General features: G+C 40.1%; 2 protein-coding genes across 4 annotated transcripts; both read left to right on the top strand.

The window, feature by feature from the left end:
* The first annotated feature begins 70 nt into the window (after positions 1-70).
* LOC117955887 (APC membrane recruitment protein 1-like) lies at positions 71-21,177 on the top strand. Of its 3 annotated transcripts, XR_004659156.1 has the most exons (3): positions 71-543; positions 2,011-5,886; positions 21,139-21,177. XR_004659156.1 is itself a non-coding variant. In XM_034890640.1 (2 exons), exon 2 carries the CDS (start codon positions 2,119-2,121, stop codon positions 5,143-5,145), a length of 3,027 nt encoding a protein of 1,008 aa, XP_034746531.1. In that variant the 5' UTR covers positions 71-311; positions 2,011-2,118; the 3' UTR covers positions 5,146-6,707. The 3 variants fall into 3 exon arrangements, 2 of the variants coding, with proteins under 2 accessions (XP_034746531.1, XP_034746530.1); XM_034890640.1 differs by lacking the exon at positions 21,139-21,177 and having other exon boundaries at positions 71-311; positions 2,011-6,707; XM_034890639.1 differs by lacking the exon at positions 21,139-21,177 and having other exon boundaries at positions 2,011-6,707.
* Positions 7,637-17,720, top strand: zc3h12b (zinc finger CCCH-type containing 12B). Its single transcript, XM_034890648.1, has 6 exons — positions 7,637-7,871; positions 13,463-14,257; positions 14,351-14,490; positions 14,741-14,975; positions 15,429-15,535; positions 15,654-17,720. Exons 2-6 carry the CDS (start codon positions 13,626-13,628, stop codon positions 17,075-17,077), a joined length of 2,538 nt encoding a protein of 845 aa, XP_034746539.1. The 5' UTR covers positions 7,637-7,871; positions 13,463-13,625; the 3' UTR covers positions 17,078-17,720.
* Positions 21,178-22,924: the final 1,747 nt, after the last annotated feature.

Raw genomic sequence — 22,924 nt, 5'->3', positions numbered from 1 at the left:
TAAATACTGTGTGAATATCGAATTTTTCTAACAATAAAACAACACCTACACACATGTTGCGTCACTAGTATGCGCCCAGGAGGCTCACGAAAGGAGTTTTGGGTAAATTACCTGAGGAGTCGGTTGTCATCCAGCATCTAAACGCTGATTATCTCAAGTAACGTTGGCGTCCCGTGCGTGGCTAAACTAGACACATTAATCCAATAGCTTTGGTTGGTCTACGTATTCATACCACATTGTTTTGCTGAGATGTGGTTGAACGTTACCCGCTGTCAGACTCCCGTTACAGCCACAAACTGCAGGACACACTGGTGAGTGGGATTAACGCTGTTAGCAATCACCCCTGTGCTAGCGTTAGCTAACGGTGGCTGCAAACAAATGAAACCGAAGCTGGCGGAAGCGCGCGGGCCCAAGTCGACGGCAGTAACCCAAAGTTAAAGCAAGCGGTAGCAGAAACCATGCATTGAGATGCAACTACGTCTCCCGGCCGAGAAACCAACACCACCTCCGTGCTGCTGCGAGACTTTGACTTTACGATAGTTGGTAAGTTTGTTTACCTTGCGACTCAGTTAGCTCTGTCGCATGCATGTGCTAATATGCCATTTAGTTTTACATGAACAGTTGTTATAACTTGGTCTGTTAGTTGGACTGAATTCAACGATAGCTACACGTCTATTATCTTTCCCACGGCTCTCCTTTTAAGTGCATTTTGGAGATTTTTTGACCCTCCTTTCACCGCTGGTCTTAAGCATAGTGGCATATATAGCCTGCTGCTTTATCACCTTTAGGTTTTTAGTTCCAAATTGAAGTCACCACTTTAGTTTTTTAGTTTTTTTTTTTATTAACAATCAGCCAATTATAGCTAATTGCATAACTAAACACAAATTAACTCAATGGTTTTTCTTTTCTTGGTTACTCTTTATCAGGCTTAGACGTATGTATTAGTTTAGTTGTATTCTCCCACAGAACAATATACATAACATACTTGCAGAAATATAAACAAAACAGAAATATGCAATACAAAGACAATAGATTCAGTATGAGTATAGGTTATGTATATTCATCTGTAACTAATGCACTAAATTCCTTAGGCCTGTACGCCTTACATTGATGATGTAAAAAGAGTTTAAGCTTATTTCACTGGTCTGTAGTTTTGAAGTTGGGGCAGTTTATTTGTTTTCCCACTAGCCAAAGTGGCTCCACAATAATATCGCAGACACTGTCATACATTTATTTATGTGGCTTTCTTGACAAAAGATTGGCTCAAATGACTTAATGGAGAGTTGGACCCTCTTGATCTAAGTCAGCAACAAACAATGTGATAAAGCTGCAAAATGACGCAGGACATAGGAGACACAAAACAGGCCGTAACAGACAGACCCCTGGACCAGATCAGGTGTACATACAGAAGGTGCCAAGACAAAGCAGTACATTACTAGCATTTTAACTTAAAATAAATAAATAAAATAAAAGCAACTAAGACAACAAGAAAACACAGAAAATGGAAATGCAGTCAGGCCAGTCAGGGTTTGTGTCACCAGAAGGGAAAACAGGCACACATGTCTATACAAAGCCATAACCCACACACTGGAATGAACCATAGAGAGAATATAAGCAAAGACTTTAGCTCATGCAAACCCACACTGAGAACATATTAAAAACATGAACACAAAACAAATATGAAGTAAAGGTTTATTTTTGCACATACGGTTGAGTAATTTTAACTGACAAAAGTGACTCATCCCCAGTAGGCTTAACTAAATGCACACACCTCGGGCAAAGACTTGTCTTCTCACATCTTGGTGTGTCATAATGCACTACTAGATGGCAAAAGTAAAACAAAGGCGGATGGCCACGTTGATATGGGGGACACTGGGGAGTATTCTAGCTAGTAGAAATTCTAACCGTCTAGTGGAGGTGACGTTCGAAGTCTGCACTGTGAATGCTTAATATCTGTGTGGCAGAAATATGAAGTGAACATTGATTTTGGTCTCACCTATCTCAGTACAGGGCTCGTACCAGATGAAGGACACATGGACCGCAGTGATCCTATCAGCTGATTTAGAAAATTCCGCTGCTATGCCTGCCGTTGGAATGCTGCTGTAAAACGTGGTCGCCATGGCTTCTCGTAAGGTAGACGAGCTACCAAGTGACACCGAGGAGTTGGCTTCAGTCCCAGCGCAGACTTCCCGGCGCAGCCATAACGACATCACGGAAGAGCCTCAGCCAGATGCCATAAGTGCTGCAGTGAAATCCCAGAAATCTGGAAAATTTAGGAGGACTGCCCTGACATTTTTTGGAGTTCGGAAAGGTATCTGTATTTTACCAAGCTTCTTTGGAGGAAAGAACAAGTGGTCTTCTAAGAAAGGAATCCACAAAAGCAGAACACATGACGGGCTAAGTAAGGTTAGTCATGATGACAATCTGAGAAGCGGGTACGCCTCAGCAGGAGATTTAGAGTACCACTGCCAGAGGGACTCTGCTGGAGAGCTCCACAGCAGCTGTCACAATGAATGTAGTCACCACACCGCCGACCAGAAATCACTGACTCTTACCCGGCAGAAAAGGGGTTTTAGAAGTCTTTTTCAAAGTTTTAAGTATCACAGAAACCATAGAAATGTTGGGTCGGATAAAACTGAAATGATTGCAATGTCCTCTCCTTGCTGCAAGGAAGAGTCGCCCGTTGTCCAGGACAACACCAGCCAGTATGTCACAGAGTGCCTGGGATCTGAACCTGATGTGCCTGATTTTGCAGATGTTATATGTGATATTTCCGTTAGGCCTGAATGTATTGATGCCGATGAGGCGCCATCCGAGAAGAGCGCGGAGCGAGACAGCCCAAAGTCTGAGCTCAATGATGAGACTCGTGACGAAGAAATAGAGGAAAGGAAATTGATGACCGTAGTTTCCAGTGAATTGAAGGCGAGTTCTAGAGGACGGAGCGATCCTTGTCTGAAACTCGAGACAATGCCTGAGCCCAGATTGAAGTCCGAAACACCTGCTTGCTCATCGGATCAGCTAAACCTGATTTATGGAGACGTAGCATCATTAAAGAGCTTTGATTCACTCACTGGCTGTGGGGACATCATTGCAGATCAAGAAGACGAAAGCATCACAGATAGCACGGTGTCCGGAGAAAGGAGCAGAAATGGAGGAAAGAGGGCTTCTTGTTACCTTACTTATCAGGGTGGCGGCGAAGAAATGGCCTCACCCGAAGATTTGGATGAGGAGTGTCTACAGGATTTCTGGGGAAATAATGCATCAGAGGAAATTTGCTGTACTTGCAGCCAAGATCCCACTGATTTGACCGCTGACCTGACAAGTTCTCACAATATGGACTTACTGAACAGTAACAGTGAACAGCAAGCCAGTGGCATGGATGTTTCTTCAATTGCTGATGCGTTAACTCCTCAAAGTGAGCATCAAGAATCCGTTCCAAATAGTGACGAGGGCTACTATGATTCAACGACCCCGGGGCCGGATGACAGACAAGAAAAAAATGACCGACTAAGGGCAGAGAGATTACCCAGGGACAGTTACAGCGGCGATGCCCTCTATGAGCTTTTTGCACCTGATGAGAGTCTCATCAGTCCACATTATGAAAACAAATCAAAACCGCCCAGTTCAAAACAGTGCGAGTATTTCGGTGAGCCAGTTGATGTGACAGATTCCGCCTTTGTTCCAGACATGAATCGGTTAAAACTAAGTGCTAAACTGTATAAAGTTCGTGATTGCCGAGAGATGCCGAGCACGTGCAGTAAGTCCTCTGAGTTGGCACGAACCATGGTTGGTCGCCAGGAAATCGGCACGAATAAAAACCATAATTTGAATTCAAAAGCCGAAGCCTCAGTCAACAAGAATATTATAGAAGCAGATGTATTTGATAGAAAGGGAATTGCGCCTGCTTTAACTGAAAGAAGAACAAAGTCCCTAAATGCCGAGTGTGAGAAAAGGAACAGCAGTGTGTCTTTCGGAAGCACATCTGACCCAGATTTTGAAACATTTTGTGAACCCAAAGAGCAACACCTCGAGGAAAACAAGCCCGTAGCTTTACCATACAAGAATATCAATTCTCCGTCTCCAGATGATAACAAGGACTTGGATGATGGGCAAACTGTGTGTTTCTCTCAAGCACTCGTAGACTACACAAAACACTCTCAGATGCTGAGTAACCTGCACAACAATGTGGATGATTTGGAGACAAACTCTGCCTTCACTCCAAATATGCAGGCCTTACCAACCATAGTCACATTTGATGTGGTGGATATGCACAATGAGGGCGAATACGATGAGCAGATTCACATGGAACTGGAGGAGGACATCTCATCGCCCTATCAGGAATTTGAAGAAAGCTACCTACAAAAAGATGCATTTGCTGAATGTGACTATCAAATGTTAGACCTGTATGAACAGAACCTGATCAGTAATACATGGGCAATTGCGAGTCTCCCGCGGCACCTAGGCCTTACAAGGGTCAGTCAGTCCATGCCTAATCCGTTGTCTCTAGACAGGAGAAGTAGGTCTCTGGACACAAAAAGCCTTGAGTTGAAGATGCCTGACGCGTACAGAGAGAACAGAGCTGCTATCGTTTCCTGTCCTCAAACTGAAAAGGACTCTGAAAGAGATTCCTCACCCTATTCCAAAAAGAATGTACTCGTGTCAGAGGTTAGGGACAGTAGCAGCATTATGACCTTATCGTGGCAAACCAGGTCAGAAATGGCTTTAAGCCTTCCACTGACAGATGGGCAATTCACTGAGAAAGTACAGAGTCTCAGTCAAATTCCAGTAAAACGCAACATATTTTCTAGTTCGTCCAGCAGCGATTGTCCTAACAGCACATCCCAACGTTGCTCCGACGTGTCCGACAGAGTGTCCTGTGATTTAATTCCACAGAACACAGAGCTGTACAACAGGCAGCCTTGCCTTCCTTCGCAGTCTGATTCTTCTTTACCTCATGGCACCTTTGTTTATTCTGGAATGATGGATGAGGAATCAGATAATGTTGATGAGGATGTTTTTTGTAAAGCTGCCACTAATTTGCAATCCTATAATCAGTGTGGTAAAAGCAGACCCGTGGCAGGTAGAGACGGAATATCTCATACTGGGAGTCCTGTGAATGCAGGTGTGTCTAAAGAGAAAATGTGAATCCTCCGTGAAACAAGAACACCAAGGGATGTGGCCTGCAGCACACTCCCCGATGCAACCTTTAACTGAAATGCTCTTGGCATTGAGATCACATGTATATGTGCTAACGAGTGCTTTTATGTTACATCCAAAGGAGTAATTGTTGCTTAATTTTTTACTTGCACAACATATTAATTTAAAAACATGTTCACTGTGAGAGGCAGGACATGAACTGAAATTTTATATTCTGAAATGTGGAGTCTATGCCATCACCGGGCTCATCGGGAAGTAAAAAGGGATTTTCCTGCAGTTGCACAGTAACAGCTGTTTGTTTCACACAGGCCACACACGTCAATCTATTCAACATGTTTGGGACGTTAGAGTTTAATTCACATTGCAAATGCTAACAGATTCATCTCATTGAGTTATTGAATTTCACTTGAATGATTCAATCCATATGTAGCCTCGGTGTCCAGGTCTCAGTAGTAATGCCACACTGTTTAATGGGTGTATCAGCCTGGTCTCCTTAGCGCAGCCACACAAGGCTAGCCAAGTCTTGCTTACAATGCCAATTGCCCCAATACATTTGTAGGCTTATGTGTTAACTGCCAGCCAATGTTTGTGTTTAATTATTTTCTTTACTCCAGTAAGCTTTATGTTGGCCTGTCACAATGCTCAATTTGACAGTTTTTAGCTGTTTAGGGTTTATCTCATTTCAGGACAGACCGGGTTTAGGAAACAAACAGAATATCTTAATTCAGAGTATAAAACATGTCTCTTGTTATGCTGTTATTGTATTCAGCTTAATCTTAAAACATCACCTATATCTTCCCCTCAAACCAAAACAGGATAAGCATGCGTAGGAAATGTCGGATGGAGTGATAGTTTTTGCAACTTAACTTCAGCTGTCCCATCATTTACATACTGTAGATAGCTATGCAAGGCCTATCTACTTGTTCTCAACTATAGCACATTTACGTGCAGTTACCCTGTGTGTGAAATTGCTTTAGATAAGATGCTGAAGAAACCGCCAGAGTAAAATATCTATAAAATGGTGGAGGAAAACAAATTGAGGGGGAAAAAAACTAGGTAGTACCTAACTGGTCTCAGATTTACTGTTTGCTTTTGGCCTGAGAAGATTTGGTCTTACTGTGGCTGTTTTTTTTTGTTGTTCCCATTTTCTAACAGCTTGACCATCTTACTGAAATGATGCACTCCATTACTGCATTAAAATAAGCTTGTGGAATGAAAACTTAGTTGGATTTTTGTTTGGATTTTAAAATGTCAAAAGATAAACTTTTTTTGTATCATTTCCTTGTGCTTTTTGTGTTTGATATGTATTTTTTTTTTTTTAAGTGTAATATTGAACAAATGTTAAATTTGTATTTAAATTCTGAACTATTTGTACACGGTAACATTGTATTCCAAATGGGTATTACACATTGTCACTATTCTTTTTGTTTCATTTTGGATTTAGTTTATTGTCAAATTACACTCATGTTACATAAGGGGATTCCTCTTGAAAATCGGTTACTGTTTTTTGTCAGAGTAGACCACTGCCTTACACTAAAATAAACACAAGACATGGATTTTCCATTTTTATTTTCTGTCACGGTTGCATATTCCGGGTCAGGCAGGAGCTGAAGTCTATTCCGGCACCCATGGAGCCAAAGGCAGGGAAACACTGGCAGATGTTGTTTGTATTGCTTACACATTTGCAAACCCATTCACGTTGAAAACCTATAAGCAGTTTATTGTTTCAAATTCACCTAAACACATGAGTAGAACTTGTACACCAAAGTGCCCCTGCCTTGAGTATGCATGTACACCGAATACTTAATTTATTGAAAAACATATGAGTATGATCTGCTAGATCAGTGTTTCTCAACTGGGTGTACTTTGGAGTACTGCAGTTCTGTGTGTGATCTTAAAAAAAGATATGTAAATGTAAAACATTTTTGCACTTGAATGCCAAATTCCTAATATAATTCCACTAAACATTTGACATTTAAGATTTTTTAATTTATTTTTAGTTACAGGTTGTTTTTCAGTAAATCAGACATGATGGCATAGCACCTCTTTATTAATGCTATTTTTCTCCCAAAATAGTTCTGCACTTGCCAAGGGGTACTTGGCTAAAAACATATTTAAAAGGGGGTTAGTTATTGGAAGGAGTTTTGAAGAACCACTTTGCTAGATCAAGCTTTTGTATTCAAACAATCAACCTGCTAGGGACCGCCACTGAAAATTAGCCTGCATGGCTAAATCTTGCACAATTTGAACATGTTGGGCTCTGTGCTTATGTTTAGTAATGTGCGTTTTCCCTTTTAAAATAAAGAAGAAGAAAAAAAAAAACTAGAACAGAGTAGGTTTAGCTATTGTGGACTCAAATAAAAGTAGTACATTTCCTTATAATGTAAATTCCGATTTGAGTTCATGAAGTTCATTTCAACTAACCCCAAATGGAATCTATGAAATCTTCCCTCGCTTGTTTCCATTGCTCAGTGTTATAGTAAATGTCCCTACACAAGCCACAGAGAAAGTTTCCCAAAAGCGCTGCCTTGATGAAACGTTTGATTCAGTAGCATAGGGCAAAAATCCAGTTTGTAGCGGTGGAATGAACCCGATGTCTTTTGACCGCTTAGATTACTTGTTTCCCTTGCGTTATCTGGCAACCCTGACCAAACTGCGACAGCGCCAATGGCAGCAAAACATAACTTACAGGCGAGGAGGATGACAGCAACAAGGTAAGATGAGCACCGCCTGAAATCAACGCTAGAAGTGATATATTTGCGGATTAAGTCGAGAATAGTGCTGTGTTGCTGTGGTTTTACCTCTGTTGAAAATGTTAAATGATCGTCAACTTTATCTCAAGTTACAGTAGTATTCCATCAAAAATCTTGGCACACGCTAGGCAGCTAGCTAGCTAAAGCTAATGTTAGCAATGTTAGCCTGTAGAACCGCTGTACGTAAGCTAACGAAACGAAGACCGGGTTGCCTGACAAGCTTGCTAGTTAGCGTTAGCTTGCAATAATAGCCATCTAATCGCTATATGGCAATTGACCGACAAGAAAAAACGAAGTCGGCCGGTTAGTTTATTTAGCTTAAATGTTGACTCCAGCTGGCCAAGTAACGGTAAACTACCATGCTACGTCTGCTAACCGTAACTCTGGGCCTTGCTAAGGATGTCAAACCAGTTTTCTCTAATCAAATTCAATCACAAAGGTTGCGTCGTGTGCTGTATTGATGCAACACGGTGTATTGTGAGTACAAGATCTTTCTTGCTGTCATTGTTTCTCCCTTTCACCCCTCTCAAGTCATGATGCTGTTGCCAATTAGCTTTATCAAGCGCTTCAGTTTTCTATTGACGTGTCAACTAACGTCAGTTAGCTAATGGATGCGAAAATATAGTCCACCTAGCTGGGTTAATTAAACAGTTTTTCATTGGGATCAATGCGGTGTTTGAATTTGGTTGCACATTCATGTAGTGTGCTGTTAAATAAAAACTGGTTGAATATGAGAATTCAGTTCAAACCTCACTTTCTTTTTGCCTACTGTTAATATTCTTCTTCTAAAGGGATAGTTTTAAGTTATTATAGTTTCCAACGTATTTAAAGACATTATGAATTGGATAAGTCTCTAAAAATTGAAGTTACGTTTAAAAATCCAAACAAAGTAAGGAGAAGACATAACATGACACACAATAGATTTTAAAGAATGCAAAAGTATGAAGCAAGTTGTTGCCCTGAGTTATATTTATGATATGATGGACAGTGAGAGACATGAGTCCAAAGTGGGATGGGATCATAGTGCAATCATCTGATCAATGTAAAGGACAAATAAGAACATATTAGTTATTCTTGGTTCCATGCCCTGGGAGAGAGTTTACTATGACTAATTACCACAAACTTACACTCTTTAGTATATTTGTTTGTACTTTTAAGCTCAGAAAATCTTCAAATGCATTAATGACAGACCAGTGGTAAGGTGTTGCAGTAGCCACTGTTTAAGAGCATCTCAGTTTTGTAGTTTTGATAGCATATGTCAGAAGAACTGTCTTCGTGCCGATTACTGGAATCCAATCTTGCTTTCTCTTTTTTTTTTTGCTATCACAGTTACACTTACTTGCATTCTGTCATTGCTTGGTTTCATAAAAATAAATACTGAATTGTTTTTGTAGAGTGGTGGCTGCAACCTTCAATTTTTGTTAATTATATCAAAATCAATTCCCATCAAGATATCTGAGTAGCCTAGTGGAACATGTATCCAACACTGACTATGGTGCAGTATAACACTTCTTGGTATTGTATACTGTATAGGGTCATCAATGTAAACGATGGCTTCAGGGACCTGTTTCACTTGTTGCTATGAAACGTAACCACACGAGCCTGTGCATGTGCAGAGAGAGAGTCTGGAGGCCTTGCTGAGTCTAAGCCTGTGTATCTGGAGGTGGAAGGGACACGATTGGAAGAGCGCTGCTCCCCTAAACATGAATTGTTGGTCGTACATGTCTTAAATGGCAGTGCTATGTGTGACTCCCACAAAAGTGCCTCAACATCCCTCCTTTATTAGCTAGTGGTTTAAAAAGTTTAAATTGTATGTTCTCAAGCCATGTCATACAAGTTGTGATCAGCAGTAAGACAGTGTCTGACAACTGATGCTGCGACACAGGCTATACAGAACTCTTCCATCAAAAGATCTGCATTTGTAGCGATAGTTTGACCCTCAAAATATCTTATCAACCTTCAGGGTCTTCCATAAATATCAGTCTTGTGTGTGTTACGTGATGATGGTGCTGCTAGTGACATAGTATTTGCCATGTAACGTCACTTTTTATTGCAAAATAAGGTGCCTCAAGAGTTTTAGTATCGAGTTGTTTTGTAGCTGTGTTGTGCGTTTACTGACTGCCTGAAGAGAGATGATGAGCTGTGTTTGTGTTAGTCGTGACTGGTAAAAAGGAGTTAGCTGATGACAAGGCTGTGTTGCTAAGCAACGCACATCATGGGCTGCGCCTTTTTGAAGCTCGAAGCTGGCTGTATTCTACTCTCTGCAAGACTGGGAGACAACTGTGGTGTAGTGTTACTGTTAATTAATGCACTTGTTGTAAAGATTTTTTTATGACCAATATCCATATAATGTAAAAATGTACAATCGGAGCTGTTAACACTGTTGCGTGATTGTACTGCAGGCTCCCCTGAAGTCCTGTTCGGCTTTGCCATGAAACAGCTTTGTTCCCTAGGGACTTCTGTTCAATTCAGAAGTGTGTGTTCGAGGGTTGGAGGCGCGGGGATACACCGTTCAGCCCACACTTTGTCTCAGGTTATGTTAACTCATGCGCTCACACCATGTGTGTCTGACTCGGATGTTGCTTGCTAGACCAGTAAGGCTTTTGTGCACATAGAAGCGAGGGTTGCTCTGCAGCACATTAACACATTTTGTGCAGGAAGACTGGTTTTCAGTTTAACACCAGTCAGCCAGGGACCGGGGAAGTCAGATGGAGACTTAGCTGTCTGTTTCATCTATATTGTTTTCCATATTGCACCTACGAGCAGGGGATCACTGACCGGTCATTGTCTTTCATGTATTTGTGTATTTGTGGTAAATACTAAAGTGAATTTCTGTAATATTCAGACGCCGATGCTATTGCCACACATCTTTCCCTCTGCATACCTACTAGGCTACAACTAGGGCAAACACGTTTTGCAAATGCAACACCGCTGTAGAGGCTTTGCTACAGTTCAAGTGCGCAGTTGGCTACAGCTTACAGCTCTGAGGGTTTTCCCTGCCTATCTAACTCAAGATGGACCGGGCATACCTGCCTCTCCTAGTACTAACAGTAGTAGAAACATTTCAAATGACAACCAGCCTTAAAAAATAGCCAGTTGTCAATGATGTACAAAATAACTTGCAGTAACTTTACATAGTTAATTATAGAAGTATAATGAAGATGAGGGTGAGTGCGCCGGTAGGTATAAAACAATTATTAGACTATGAAATATACCATGATCTGATATGTTCATATAGCCTACTCAAAACAGACAGGGCAACCTAACGCAGAAAAGTTGGCTTACCGTTTTTTAGGTGATAAGCCATCTTTGTAGTCAAGCTGCGATATGCAAACTGGTACTTGCAAACTTTGCATTCAATTTTTTTCCATTATCTATTTTTGTAAAATGCTGCCACCCTGCCGATGTCTTCGACATGGTTGAGGAGGACTGACTGTAAATTAAACTCTCACAATTAAATAAATATTCTGCAAACCATTAAAACAAGGCTTTCTAGTTCTATCTTCAATCTGTCCCCAGACTGTTACCTGTGAAACAGGGATTCTCTGAAAACTCCCCCATTAGGAATAAGTGCTTTCCACCCATACCTTTCAGCTTGAAAGGTATTCTATATATATTTTTTACCTTTTAATTCAATTAAGTAACTTGTCTCCTCCTAGTTGCACTACATCACTCACTGTTAGAACACAAGTTTGGGGGAACTACCTTATTTAATCACTAAATTAAGGTATTTTTGTGTCGGTGTTGTAGTTTATATTCGTCTAAGCACCGCTGGCAGCTACTAAAGGCCAATCTTATTTCTTCAGGTTGGAGGACGGCTCGTTTTGATAAAAATGAGTTTGTAGCTCATTGTTACCTTACTACGTTAGGAAAGATGCGTCATTTGTGATTTAATATAATTTTGCTGTAGAGTAATTGATCCCAGAAGTTTGAATTTGTGAATAATAGTAACATATATTAAGATTATGAATCTTAATTTTGTTCTCAACTCACCTGGCTGTTGATTCATGGCGATTGTTGAACGCCCTATTCATGTTTTTATTTTAAGTGCATTATTTACATGCTACAGTTACACTGCATTAAGATAATGGAATTAATAGTGGGTTTATTGTTATTTGCTAGCATATGATTCCTATAAGCGTCATCTGTATGGTAGCTTTAACAATGTTAAATGTTACAATGTTAAATTTACTTTTAAGTAAATTAACAAGCCCTTACTTTCTTACTTTTACTTGAGTAAAGAAGTTAAACCAGTACTTCTACTTTTACCAGGGTATTTTTTTACCATAAGTATCTGTACTTCTACTTGAGAATGGGAAGTGAGAACTTTGGCCATCTCTGCTAAATAAACCAGAGCACCTTTTCCTCCCTTCCCAGAATGCTCTGTGTAGTAGCCAGACCCTCCTCAAGGGCGCTTTGGAGGAGGGTCTGGCAAAGCGAGACTATCTCTAACACTTTTGAAATAAACCAGCCAGCCAGATGAGACAGTTCAGGGTCAGTCTGGGACTCAGACCAGAGAAGGGTAAGCAATGGTACAAGTTACTGAAATATCGAGGAATAGTCTAACAAATAAAAATGTACTTCTTCTGTTAATTTTATATTTGAATGTCAGCAGAGTAGCTGGTTGATGAACACACCTGATGGGATGTTATGTGTCCTTTGCAGAAAACACCATACCCTCACGTCATGTTTATTTGGTAAAGCAACCGCTCTAAGGGTGCACACACAAACTATATAACTGTAGGCAAATGTGCAAGAAATACACAAACACTTACACTCTGTAGCAATTTCTAAGAATCAATGAGTTTGTAGTTGAGATATAACATTTCACTGAGAAAAGGAGTGTTAGTCAGACAAAATGAATAGCCTGAAGACATTGTAGACTATTTAACCAACCCGTTTCACCAACAAATGCAAACTCAACAAAAGATTAAACGTAGTGTTTTTGAACAACAAACACCAAAACGGTGGCACAGAGACCAAAGCCTACGTCCCAATTCAGAGCGTTTCCCTGAGCTGCTGCGGTTCTTTTGGTAACTTGTTTATTTGGGCAGGCGACTGATACGACTAATATTATCGCTTGCCCCAGATAGCAGTGTTCCCACAGGTAGAGAATGTATTGGTCTACAACAAGTAGGGTGGAGGTGGTCTACATTAAGCTGATTTGCTTCCACACATTAGCATCAAAGGCACAACATAGCCTGGTTGTTCTTATTTTAAATTAGTCTGTTTTTTGTTTAAATGTGTAATAAATAGTTTGTTTAATTGTGTCCCATAAACCATAATGCTGGTAAAATGTTTACCAGCAGTCATTCCCACGCTGCTGCGCAGTGGTGATGAAATCAGCAAATCTATCTATACACTTTCAATCACTTATACATGCAGACTTGATTGTGGGAAATGGAATTACAAAATAATCATTTTCAGTGGGCCAACAAAATAAAGTGTATTTACTGGAACAGTGGGAAACAATTTCTCTTCAGTAATTTTAAGGTTAATTTAATGTTATACACTCATTACTAATTGAAGCCTATCATTGTGCTCTCTTTCAGGATTTAATAGTTTGATTTTGCCTGCCCACATAAGGGAGAACGTGTTCCTTTTGCTCTACACAAAGAGCCTGTAGCGCTAAAGTCCAGCATTCAGTATGATTCCCTGGTTGCGGTGGAGGTGAGGAAACATGGCGTGGAAATCTGAGGTGTCAAGACGAACGTGATGACAGTATGGTCGATGGTGGAGAAGCTCAAAATGGAAAAACGCCCATGCAGGGAGGAGAACATTGACCCGAGCAAGGCCCAGCATGCCAGTGATGATTCTGAGGATGGAAGCAGCTCAGAAAGCGAATCAGAAGAGCAGCAACACCGGAGGGTTCAGGTGAACAACAGCAGGTGTAGGAAGAGGGAGCCCTTGGCTGTCGCAAAACCCCACCGACAGCTCTGTCGTTCTCCATGCCTTGACCGGCCCAGTTTTTCCCAGAGTAGCACTGCGCAAGATTGTCGTGAGGATGACACCAGCACGGGAACAGGGATCAAGCCTGCCAGTGGCAGAGAGTATCAAACTAAGGTGGAATTTGCGTTGAAGTTAGGCTATTCGGGAGAGCAGGTGGAGGCAGTGCTCAACAAGCTGGGATCGGCCGCGCTTATCAACGACCTTCTTGCCGAGCTAGTAAGGCTTGGAAACAAAGTAGAGCCTGAAATTCAACCCTGCATCAGTACGGCCACATCAACATCACGGCCCCCCTGTGTTAAAGAGACGGTTAGTCCAGAGGTGTCAGTGGAAGACGACTCTGTGGATACCTTTGATAACCTCAGGGCCATCGTCATTGATGGCTCAAATGTGGCAATGAGGTAAGACATTAAAAAACATACACTCACATTTAATGGTCTTTGCTTCATGTGGAATGCACTAAAGCTCTTAAACTACATTGTTTTGTGTACTAGCCATGGAAACAAAGAGGTATTCTCTTGTCGTGGTATCCAACTTGCTGTTGAATGGTTCTTGGAGAAAGGACACAAAGACATCACTGTGTTTGTCCCAGCCTGGAGAAAGGAACAGTCGAGGCCCGACGCCCTCATCACAGGTAGCAAAGCTTTTTGAAGTTATACTTAGTTGTGGGTAAGTTGTTGTTTTGTTGTAGACCTTGTGGTTTGGTCATGGTCCGCAAGAAAGGGGTGCTAGGACAAGTCACACTTTTTATTAATTGATAAAAAATACTATAACATAACCTACAATACATGCTATTGCCATCCCAAATACATTGTGATGATAGATTTTGGTTGTTTTTGATGGAACTGTGACCAGCTGTTAATAAACATGAACTTCTCTTTTAGATCAAGAAATACTACGCAAACTGGAAAAAGAGAAGATCCTGGTTTTCACCCCATCTCGGAGGGTTCAAGGCAGGAGAGTGGTGTGCTATGATGATCGCTTCATAGTGAAGCTGTCTTATGATTCTGATGGAATTATTGTGTCAAACGACAACTACAGGGACTTGCAAAATGAGAAGCCGGAGTGGAAGAAGTTCATAGAAGAGCGTCTCCTAATGTACTCATTTGTCAATGACAAGTAAGAAACCACTATTCAATCTCATGGCAGCATAATTATGTAAGAATATACTCTGGGCGCCCAGGTAGCTCAATTGGTAGAGGGGGCGCCCATATAAAGAGGTTTAGTCCTCGACCTGCGGCCCTTTGCTGCATCCGGACTCCTTCAGCCCCTGAGTATAGTCCGATTTTGAGGATTGTTAAGAAATATATCTTCCCACTACAATACAAGCAAACTCTATATCAAAGTTTGTAGTACAAATTCTTATTTATTCAATACATTTTAAGACTGTTTATGTGTGAATATTATACACTAATACTGTTTGCAAAATCTATTTAGTGATTGTCTTATAACCTTTTGCTAATCGGGGAAAAAAATGTGGAAACCAGTTATTATATTTTGTTTTGTGGCTTAATGCTGGAAATGAAAAAAGATGACATTTATTAATATTTTCTGAATGGCTATTTTGAATAGGTTTATGCCCCCTGATGATCCACTGGGAAGACACGGTCCAAGTTTAGAAAATTTCCTACGCAAGCGTCCTGTTGTTCCAGAGCACAAAAAACAACCGTGCCCCTATGGTAAGGAACATAGGAACTAAATGTCGATTTGAATCAACGGCTGAATAATGTTGCATTTTTATCTGAATAATTTCAGTGTGTACTTTTCTTGACATGATCTACTCTTTCTCTACACAAGGGAAAAAGTGCACATATGGACATAAGTGCAAGTACTATCATCCAGAGCGTGTCAACCAGCCACAGCGGTCAGTGGCTGATGAACTACGGGCTTTTGCCAAATTGTCTGCGGTGAAGACAATGAGTGAGGGGGCTTTAGCTAAATATGGTACTGGTCCAGCAGCTGTAAAGGGGGACAGCAACACTGAGGTCAAATATGTGGCACCAAAACGTCAATCTGACCCCAGCATTCGCTCAGTGGCCTGTGAACCTCCCGAGGCACTGTCCGTCGCTAGGAAGTCTGAGACAAATTCAGTGCCTTCCCTTGTGTCTGCTCTCAGCGTGCCCACCATGCAGCCTGTCAAGAACCACGCAGCTGGGGCCTTGAACACACGGTCAGCCAGCAGCCCAGTGCCAGGTTCCATGCAGTTTGCACACAGTTCCCTGGAGCACATGTCTAGTGTACAGTACCCTCCAATTTTAGTTACTAATAGTCATGGCGCCTCTATTACATACGGTGATCAGTTCCCAAAGTATGACTCTGTTAGCGACCATGGTTATTATTCACTGCACAGTGATTTTTCAAACATGAGCATGAGCAGCATGCATAATGTTGACAGTTTCTGTAGCATGGAGCACGAGCATGGTGTGTATCAGAGAAATCCCAGCCACTGCCCTGAATCTTGTCTCAGCCATTCAAACAGTGACTCCTTCTCCTCTTATGGGGACCTGTACCCGAGCTCCATGGACAGTAGCTTAGAGGAGAGCATGAAGGGGCAGCAGTCTCCTGCACAGGGCAGGATGCAAGCTTTCTCCCATGGGTTTCGTCATGAAGCGCTGACCAGAGTACAGAGTTATGGACCTGAGGAACCCAAGCAAGGCCCCCGTAAGCAGTCTGGATCTCATCTGGCACCACGTATCCAGCATGTGGCAGTGGGAGCCAGGTCCAGCTGTCCTGGAGACTATCCCCTCACTCAGAATGTCCTCCCACCTTTGTCCTCACAGCCCACACGGTCTCTTGGTATGACTCGTATGGACAGCATATCAGATTCAAGGCTGTATGATAGCAACCCAATGAGACAGAGGCGACCTCCACTGTGCCGTGAGCAGCATGCAAGCTGGGACCCTCTGCCATGTGGTAATGAGTCCTATGGCTATCATTCATATCCTTTGAGTAACAGCCTGATGCCGTGTTGCGAGCGGGTGATGGTCCGCAGCATGCCAGACAAAATGGAACAAATCTGGAACTCACCATGGGAGATGCCATCTGCAGCTGAACACCAAGAGCGGTATGTCATCCCAGACCACCAGTATCAAACATATCGGAACCTTTGTAACATCTTTCCTGCTTACGTAGTCCACTCAGTGATGGAGAAGAATCCTCATTTAACAGATCCACAACAACTTGCCGCTGTCATTGTTACAAAATTGAGGTCATGCCATTAGGCAGTTAATCTTATAAAATATTTCAAAAGTGATATGATAAGGGATGCAAGGATATATTGCAAAGATAGGCACATGTTTAGTGTTTCTGCATGTGCAACATCTGCCCTCAGGAGTTGTTTTTTTTTCTTTTTTTTTTCTTTTTTGTGTGGGATATCAGATTTTACATCAAAGAAATTACATGGAAGTAATCAGCACAGAAGAAGTTTATCTCGAATTGTAAGATGTTTCACATTTGAAAGCTATGTTTTAATATAAAGTGTGGTGCAGTTCTTATAAAGTATCACCTTATTTAGAATTCTGGTTCATAACACATTCATAGTACCTGAGCAAGAGCTGCATAGCAGCTTTGTACCATATCCGTTATTAACTGAACTTTTGTTCATCATCATTCATTCTACAAAATATATATATAGAACATTTGGCAGGACTGTTCAATGTCCTCTAGATCAGAGAAGTGTCTCTGATGATTTCATTTATGAAAATTATGCATCTATCCCTCAAGTGTAATAAATAAATAATTGTGAAATAAATAATCACGGGAATAAATTGTAAAATACATTAAGAAACAAGTAATTGAAGTAATTTAGGAAATTAAAACTCTTACTTTCAATTTTTTTGCTTAAGAGTTCATATTTATTTTATAGTATACATTTAGTTTAAAAAAAAAATGTAATTTCGGTTTTCAAAAATGATTTTTTTTCTTTCGATAATGGCATTTCTTTAGCATTGACACTTTGTCCTGTACCTTTTTTTGTTTCATGCCACGTTTCACGACTGTGACTGGTATTGTCACCGTCCTCTTACCTTTCAGCCACTCCCATGCCCCCTGCCTCTCTTAAAGAAGAATTCCAGTCAATTTCAATAAGTAGCTCTGTTGTTTGTAAATGTAAAGTGCTTTCATTAGCAAGAAAAATTAAAACAATGGATCCTGTCTACACCGTGTTATCCTCCTGCTAGAGTTGGCACCCAACAGGCTTAAACAGGGCAAGTTTTAAAAGTGCTTTTAGCCTCTAAACAAATTCAAAATGTTATTAGTAGTGCCTAGCCATGTGCGGTTAGTCCTTCCGAGTGCACACTGCAAATTTGACTGCAGTAGATGTGACAGAACGGCGTGTTTTGACTAGTGTGGACTTCACCGGAAAACAGTAAATAAACAGAGGTTCGTGCACTGGCTGCATTAACACAACTTTTATGCCTCCCTGTCACATCTACTGCAGTCAAATTTACTTTTAATTTCACTTGGAAGGAAGCACTGCACTTGGGTAGGCACTTGTAATGACATTTCCTGCATGTTTAGAGGCTAAAAACAAGTTTAAAACTTGTCCTGTTTAAGCCCCTTGGATGCTAACTCTAGCAGGAGGATTACTCGGTGTAGACAGCACCAATAGCTTTCATTTTTCTCTCTACTGACCTCACTCCAAATTTACAAACAAAAGTGCTAAAATTGACCGGAATTCTCTTTTTTAAGCTAGCAAGCTCAACAACACTTAACAGTTTTAGCAAGGTAGCTCCTGTGAGCTAAAATAACAACAATGTCAAATTCAAGGTTGTGAGTAGCTGCTTTTAATTCTAAAAACACAACTCTGAAGAGCAAATAGACGGGGAGTTTTATTCTGTTATCGCTCTAGCCAAAAGGAGCTAACTACCACTGCTAACACTGGCTCTTCACTTTGACGCTGAGTAATAATCCAAACTCACAAGCCAGCCTAGCTAGTTCGGCAGTTAGCATTAGCCATTTTGACCACTTTGGAGTTGTTGCTCTAGGTAAGAGGCGCTAACTGGCTAAATTTGGTTGCAGTTGTTGAGCTTGCTCGATTAAGATTGGCTGAGAGGTAAAAAGTCTATCAAATTAAATTTGACGTGAAATAAAAGTGTCACTTGTGTTATGCCATTGCTAAATAAAAAGGTTTTGAATAAGGCTGTCTATAATGAAATAAAAATATCCAAAAACTGGAATAACATTTCATAATGAGGCGAATTTTAACACTTTCGTGAATTACCTCACGTATTGTTGCTTCATTTATGAAAATGATTTGACTGTTTATTCACTTATTTCACACTGTTTTTTGATTTAATATTGATTGTGTAATTATGATGACCAGCTGGTTAACATTATAATTTGAACCTAACTTAAATTTATTTATTTAGTTTAAACTCACATTCAAAACAATATAGCAGCAAACGAATATTTGGTGTGAAAGAAATAAAGTAAAATAATAGTTTTTTAAAAATTATTATTATTATTATTACTATTATTTAGAGTACAACCCTTTCAACCATAATGCAGTTTGAACTAATCTAGCTAACTAATGTAATACTGAACCTTGTGAAAGTGTGAACTAAATGGAACCATAAACAGGTTAGCTACATTGCAACGCTGTCAAGACAGGAAGTAATAACTGCAACATCTTCCACAATCGCCTTATTAAATCTGACATAAGAGTACGTCAACATTTGTACACCATGTAGCTTTTATGAAGATCTAGTTCAGGCCCTGTGAATGTGTTATGAAAGGCATCTAAAGTGTTTCTGGTGCAGTGAAACTATAAATAACCTTGCTTAGGTCTGCCTCTGCTGTAAATAATTCTTGTGACATTTTTGTGCGTTTATTTTGAAGATAATTCTGAGGGAGGTAGTAACATACCTCACAGCATGAACTATGACATTTAATGGCCTTATATCTGAATGACCTCACGCTTTAGTCATTGTCTGATTGGTTTCAATGAACGTCTTAGTCATTGAAGCCTCCTATTTTCAAATGTAAAGCACTATCTCAGTATCTGAAGAGATATATTTTCTCAGCCTCACTTAACAAAGCTACTATTTTGGTAGAATTTGACAGTGCACAATGCAAGCCAAAAAAGAGATTTGACTTGTATACATGTGCACCATATACAGTATGTTCATAGAATCACACAAAAGCCATTATTTTGAAGTCATTAATAAGCTGCTAAATAATGCCAAAAAAATATAGAATTTATATAGTTGTCAGTATTCTACATAACTTTACATTTTGGTTCACAGAATCAATTGGATTACAGTATAAACTAACCTGTGTTTGGATAATTTCCTATGGTGTACTGTATAGTTATACCTTTCTGATTTTATTGGATGCTACATCCAAGATTTATATATTTGTCAAATTTGTTGTGCTGATTTCTTTTCAATGTTAAAATATTCAAAGTATCTTTGTTTCAAACAGTAGCTCTAATGGACTTCTTCAAGTTGTCAGTGGAGCAGTGTGTTTTCAGGAGCGAGTTCATTGTGTTTCAAAGACTACTTTTACATGCACTTAAGCGGCTTGATGCTTTCCAGCTTTTCTCAATTACCTGATTCCTGATCCATACATTAGAAATGACAAGCCTTGTATCAGTTTAAAGCATTAAGAAAAACTTGGTTAACCCAGCTTGCTTTCTGATGGAATTTGGCCATTTATGCACTTTCTAAAGATTTTTTTATTTTTATTTATTTTTTGTACGTTTGCTTATGTGCATGACAAGAGATCCAGGACAGGGAAAGTATCATCACTGTGGCAGTAAACTCATGCACCATTGCATCTAGAACAAACCTATTGATAGCCCTATTTGACATGTTAATGCTTTAGTTTATTAAATGAGTTTTGTTTGTTTCCACAGATGAAAAGTAAAGAATTCTCACTTTACTGTGAGTCCAAATGCTCCAATCAAAAAATATCAATCCTATTACTTAAAAGTGCCCTGCCACATGTATTTAATTACTTTGTGGTCATTTCTGAAGTTCTACCATGGACTCTGAAACACTTTTGTGGAAAAAATGCCTTGGTTACCTTGTTTCAAGCCATTCTAGCTTGGTATAGAAAACCTGCAAGAAGACTTTTTGCCAGTTCTCATTAGTTTTCAACAAGCTAAGCTGTTTGACTCTGATTGGCTAACAGCTAGCCATTTAGAGCCTGGCTATCAGTATCCTTTACCCAGCGAGGTCATGAATAGTAGTAAGCTTAGGCAACATGACGTCTGGCTGACCAGCTTTTGTAATTGGCCTGATTTCTCCGCTCTTTTCTTTTCAGTGGCTAGAGCTGACAGGAGGTAGCAGCTTATTTTCACATTCACAACGTAACACATATGAACCTAACACATTTCAAAAAAAAAAATGCAAGTAATAACGGTGTTCTGTGGCAGGGCATCTTTAAAAAGTACTTATATAACATATTAAATACACTTAAAATGTGGAGTAGGGATAGGGATAATCTACTTTCTGGCAAACTGTCAGTAAACTGTGGTTTTATAGGTATTAGACTATTGTAGTGCATCTAAACCAGTTGCCCACTTTCACGCCTTAACTGGATTTCCGGCTGTAACCTGGTTTCTTATGTGCATGTAAAACAAAGTGGAACTTTGAGAACTCATTTAACCGGGCAGTTATGTGACTTCGGTAGGAACAAGCGGTAGAAATGTACTTTTAGAGATGGAAACAGTGTTTACCATCACAGTTTAAACGTTTGCACAAGTTATTCTGCAACAGACCGAAAATGTACCTGATGTTACATTTGTCAGATAAAATGATAAGAATCTGTCTGATATGGCTTGGGAGTGAGTTAAATATTGGACTCATTTTGTTATATCTTGTAGAGTGTGGGGCTTCAATAATTACATTAAAAAAAAAAATGAAGTAAATGCTTAAGAAAGCATGTTGAAAATAAACTTTAATGTATGGCTTTTTACGGGAGGCTGTCTTGCCCAAATACAGATGTACAGAATGCTTACATGCAGCCAGTCTCCATGGAAAGGTTTGGCTGTGCCTTGCAGCACATTGCTCTCAGGATGCTTTCAATTTTCTAGTTTTCAGTCTCTCCAGTGGTTACTGGCAAGAGTCTACTCTGATCTAGTAGTGATATATTTTGTAAAAATCCTACATGTAACATGTAGTACCTTAAGTTATGTACAGTTGAAATGTGGAGATGGCATTGCAAAACTTTGTACTTTTTGTGTATATCCTTATTATGCACCTTGAGATCTAGAAGAGTGGGCTAAGAGGATTGCTTTACGTGATGCAGCTTTAGACAGATGAAGTAATGTTGGTGGCCATACAGACAAAAAAAAAATGGCTGCCTTTTTATAGTACTGGCAGTTGTTTTACATTTTACTTGTGAGTGGGGGCCTAAGGATGCTAATGTTGGATGCTAATCATGACAACTGGTGTGGCCTCTGGGTCATCTTATTCACAAGACATATTAACTACTGCTAAGCACATTCATGCTCCCAAGAGGATGAACCCCCCACGCTTTTAATGATCCATTGCCTTGTCTCTACTCCCACCCTCAGGACAAAATGAAACATTCAGCCAACTAATGGAAGAGAAGTTGTAACATTTAAATCTAACCCTAATAGCCAGATCATGCTTTATATGCATTTAAAGGGAAATGCCACTTAATTACAGGATTCAGGTATCGAACCCTAAGACCTGCTATTGGACTGCATGAGCATTACAAATTTCCAATATAATATATCATGCCAGTAAAAGAGAGTAGCTTCCCCCCAAATTGTGATTCCATTGTGAGTCGAATAACAGGGGAGTTTATTTTGTTGGTGTATTATCTTAATAAGTAATTAAAAACACAGGAAAGTGATATTGAGCTTAAACTCTAGAAAGTTGGGCTCCCATTTGTAGTTAATGGAGCAGCATGAGCAACAGCCTCGGATATTTGTCCTTGTATTTAGAAAAGTGTTCATGATTACAAAGAAAACTAGTCTGTACATTTTAAAACTGAGTGGTATTACTCTTTAACAGGGCTAATTATGTGAGCCTGACTTTGTCTCTTTATAATGTTTAGGTACAACCATGGTTTATGAACAGACATAAAAAAAAAAA

The sequence above is a fragment of the Etheostoma cragini genome, chromosome 13, assembly GCF_013103735.1.
Source record: "Etheostoma cragini isolate CJK2018 chromosome 13, CSU_Ecrag_1.0, whole genome shotgun sequence".
In the NCBI taxonomy this organism is placed as follows: Eukaryota; Metazoa; Chordata; class Actinopteri; order Perciformes; family Percidae; genus Etheostoma; species Etheostoma cragini.
The sequence above is the reverse complement of the archived record's forward strand: the minus strand, read 5'-3'. Positions and strand labels throughout refer to the sequence as shown.

Coding starts and splice junctions, on each gene's coding strand:
- LOC117955887 (XM_034890640.1), top strand. CDS start 2,119: ATGGCTTCTCGTAAGGTAGACGAGCTACCAAGTGACACCGAGGAGTTG.
- zc3h12b (XM_034890648.1), top strand. CDS start 13,626: ATGACAGTATGGTCGATGGTGGAGAAGCTCAAAATGGAAAAACGCCCA. Junction 14,491..14,740: donor GCCCGACGCCCTCATCACAG/GTAGCAAAGCTT, acceptor CTTCTCTTTTAG/ATCAAGAAATACTACGCAAA. Junction 14,976..15,428: donor TACTCATTTGTCAATGACAA/GTAAGAAACCAC, acceptor TATTTTGAATAG/GTTTATGCCCCCTGATGATC.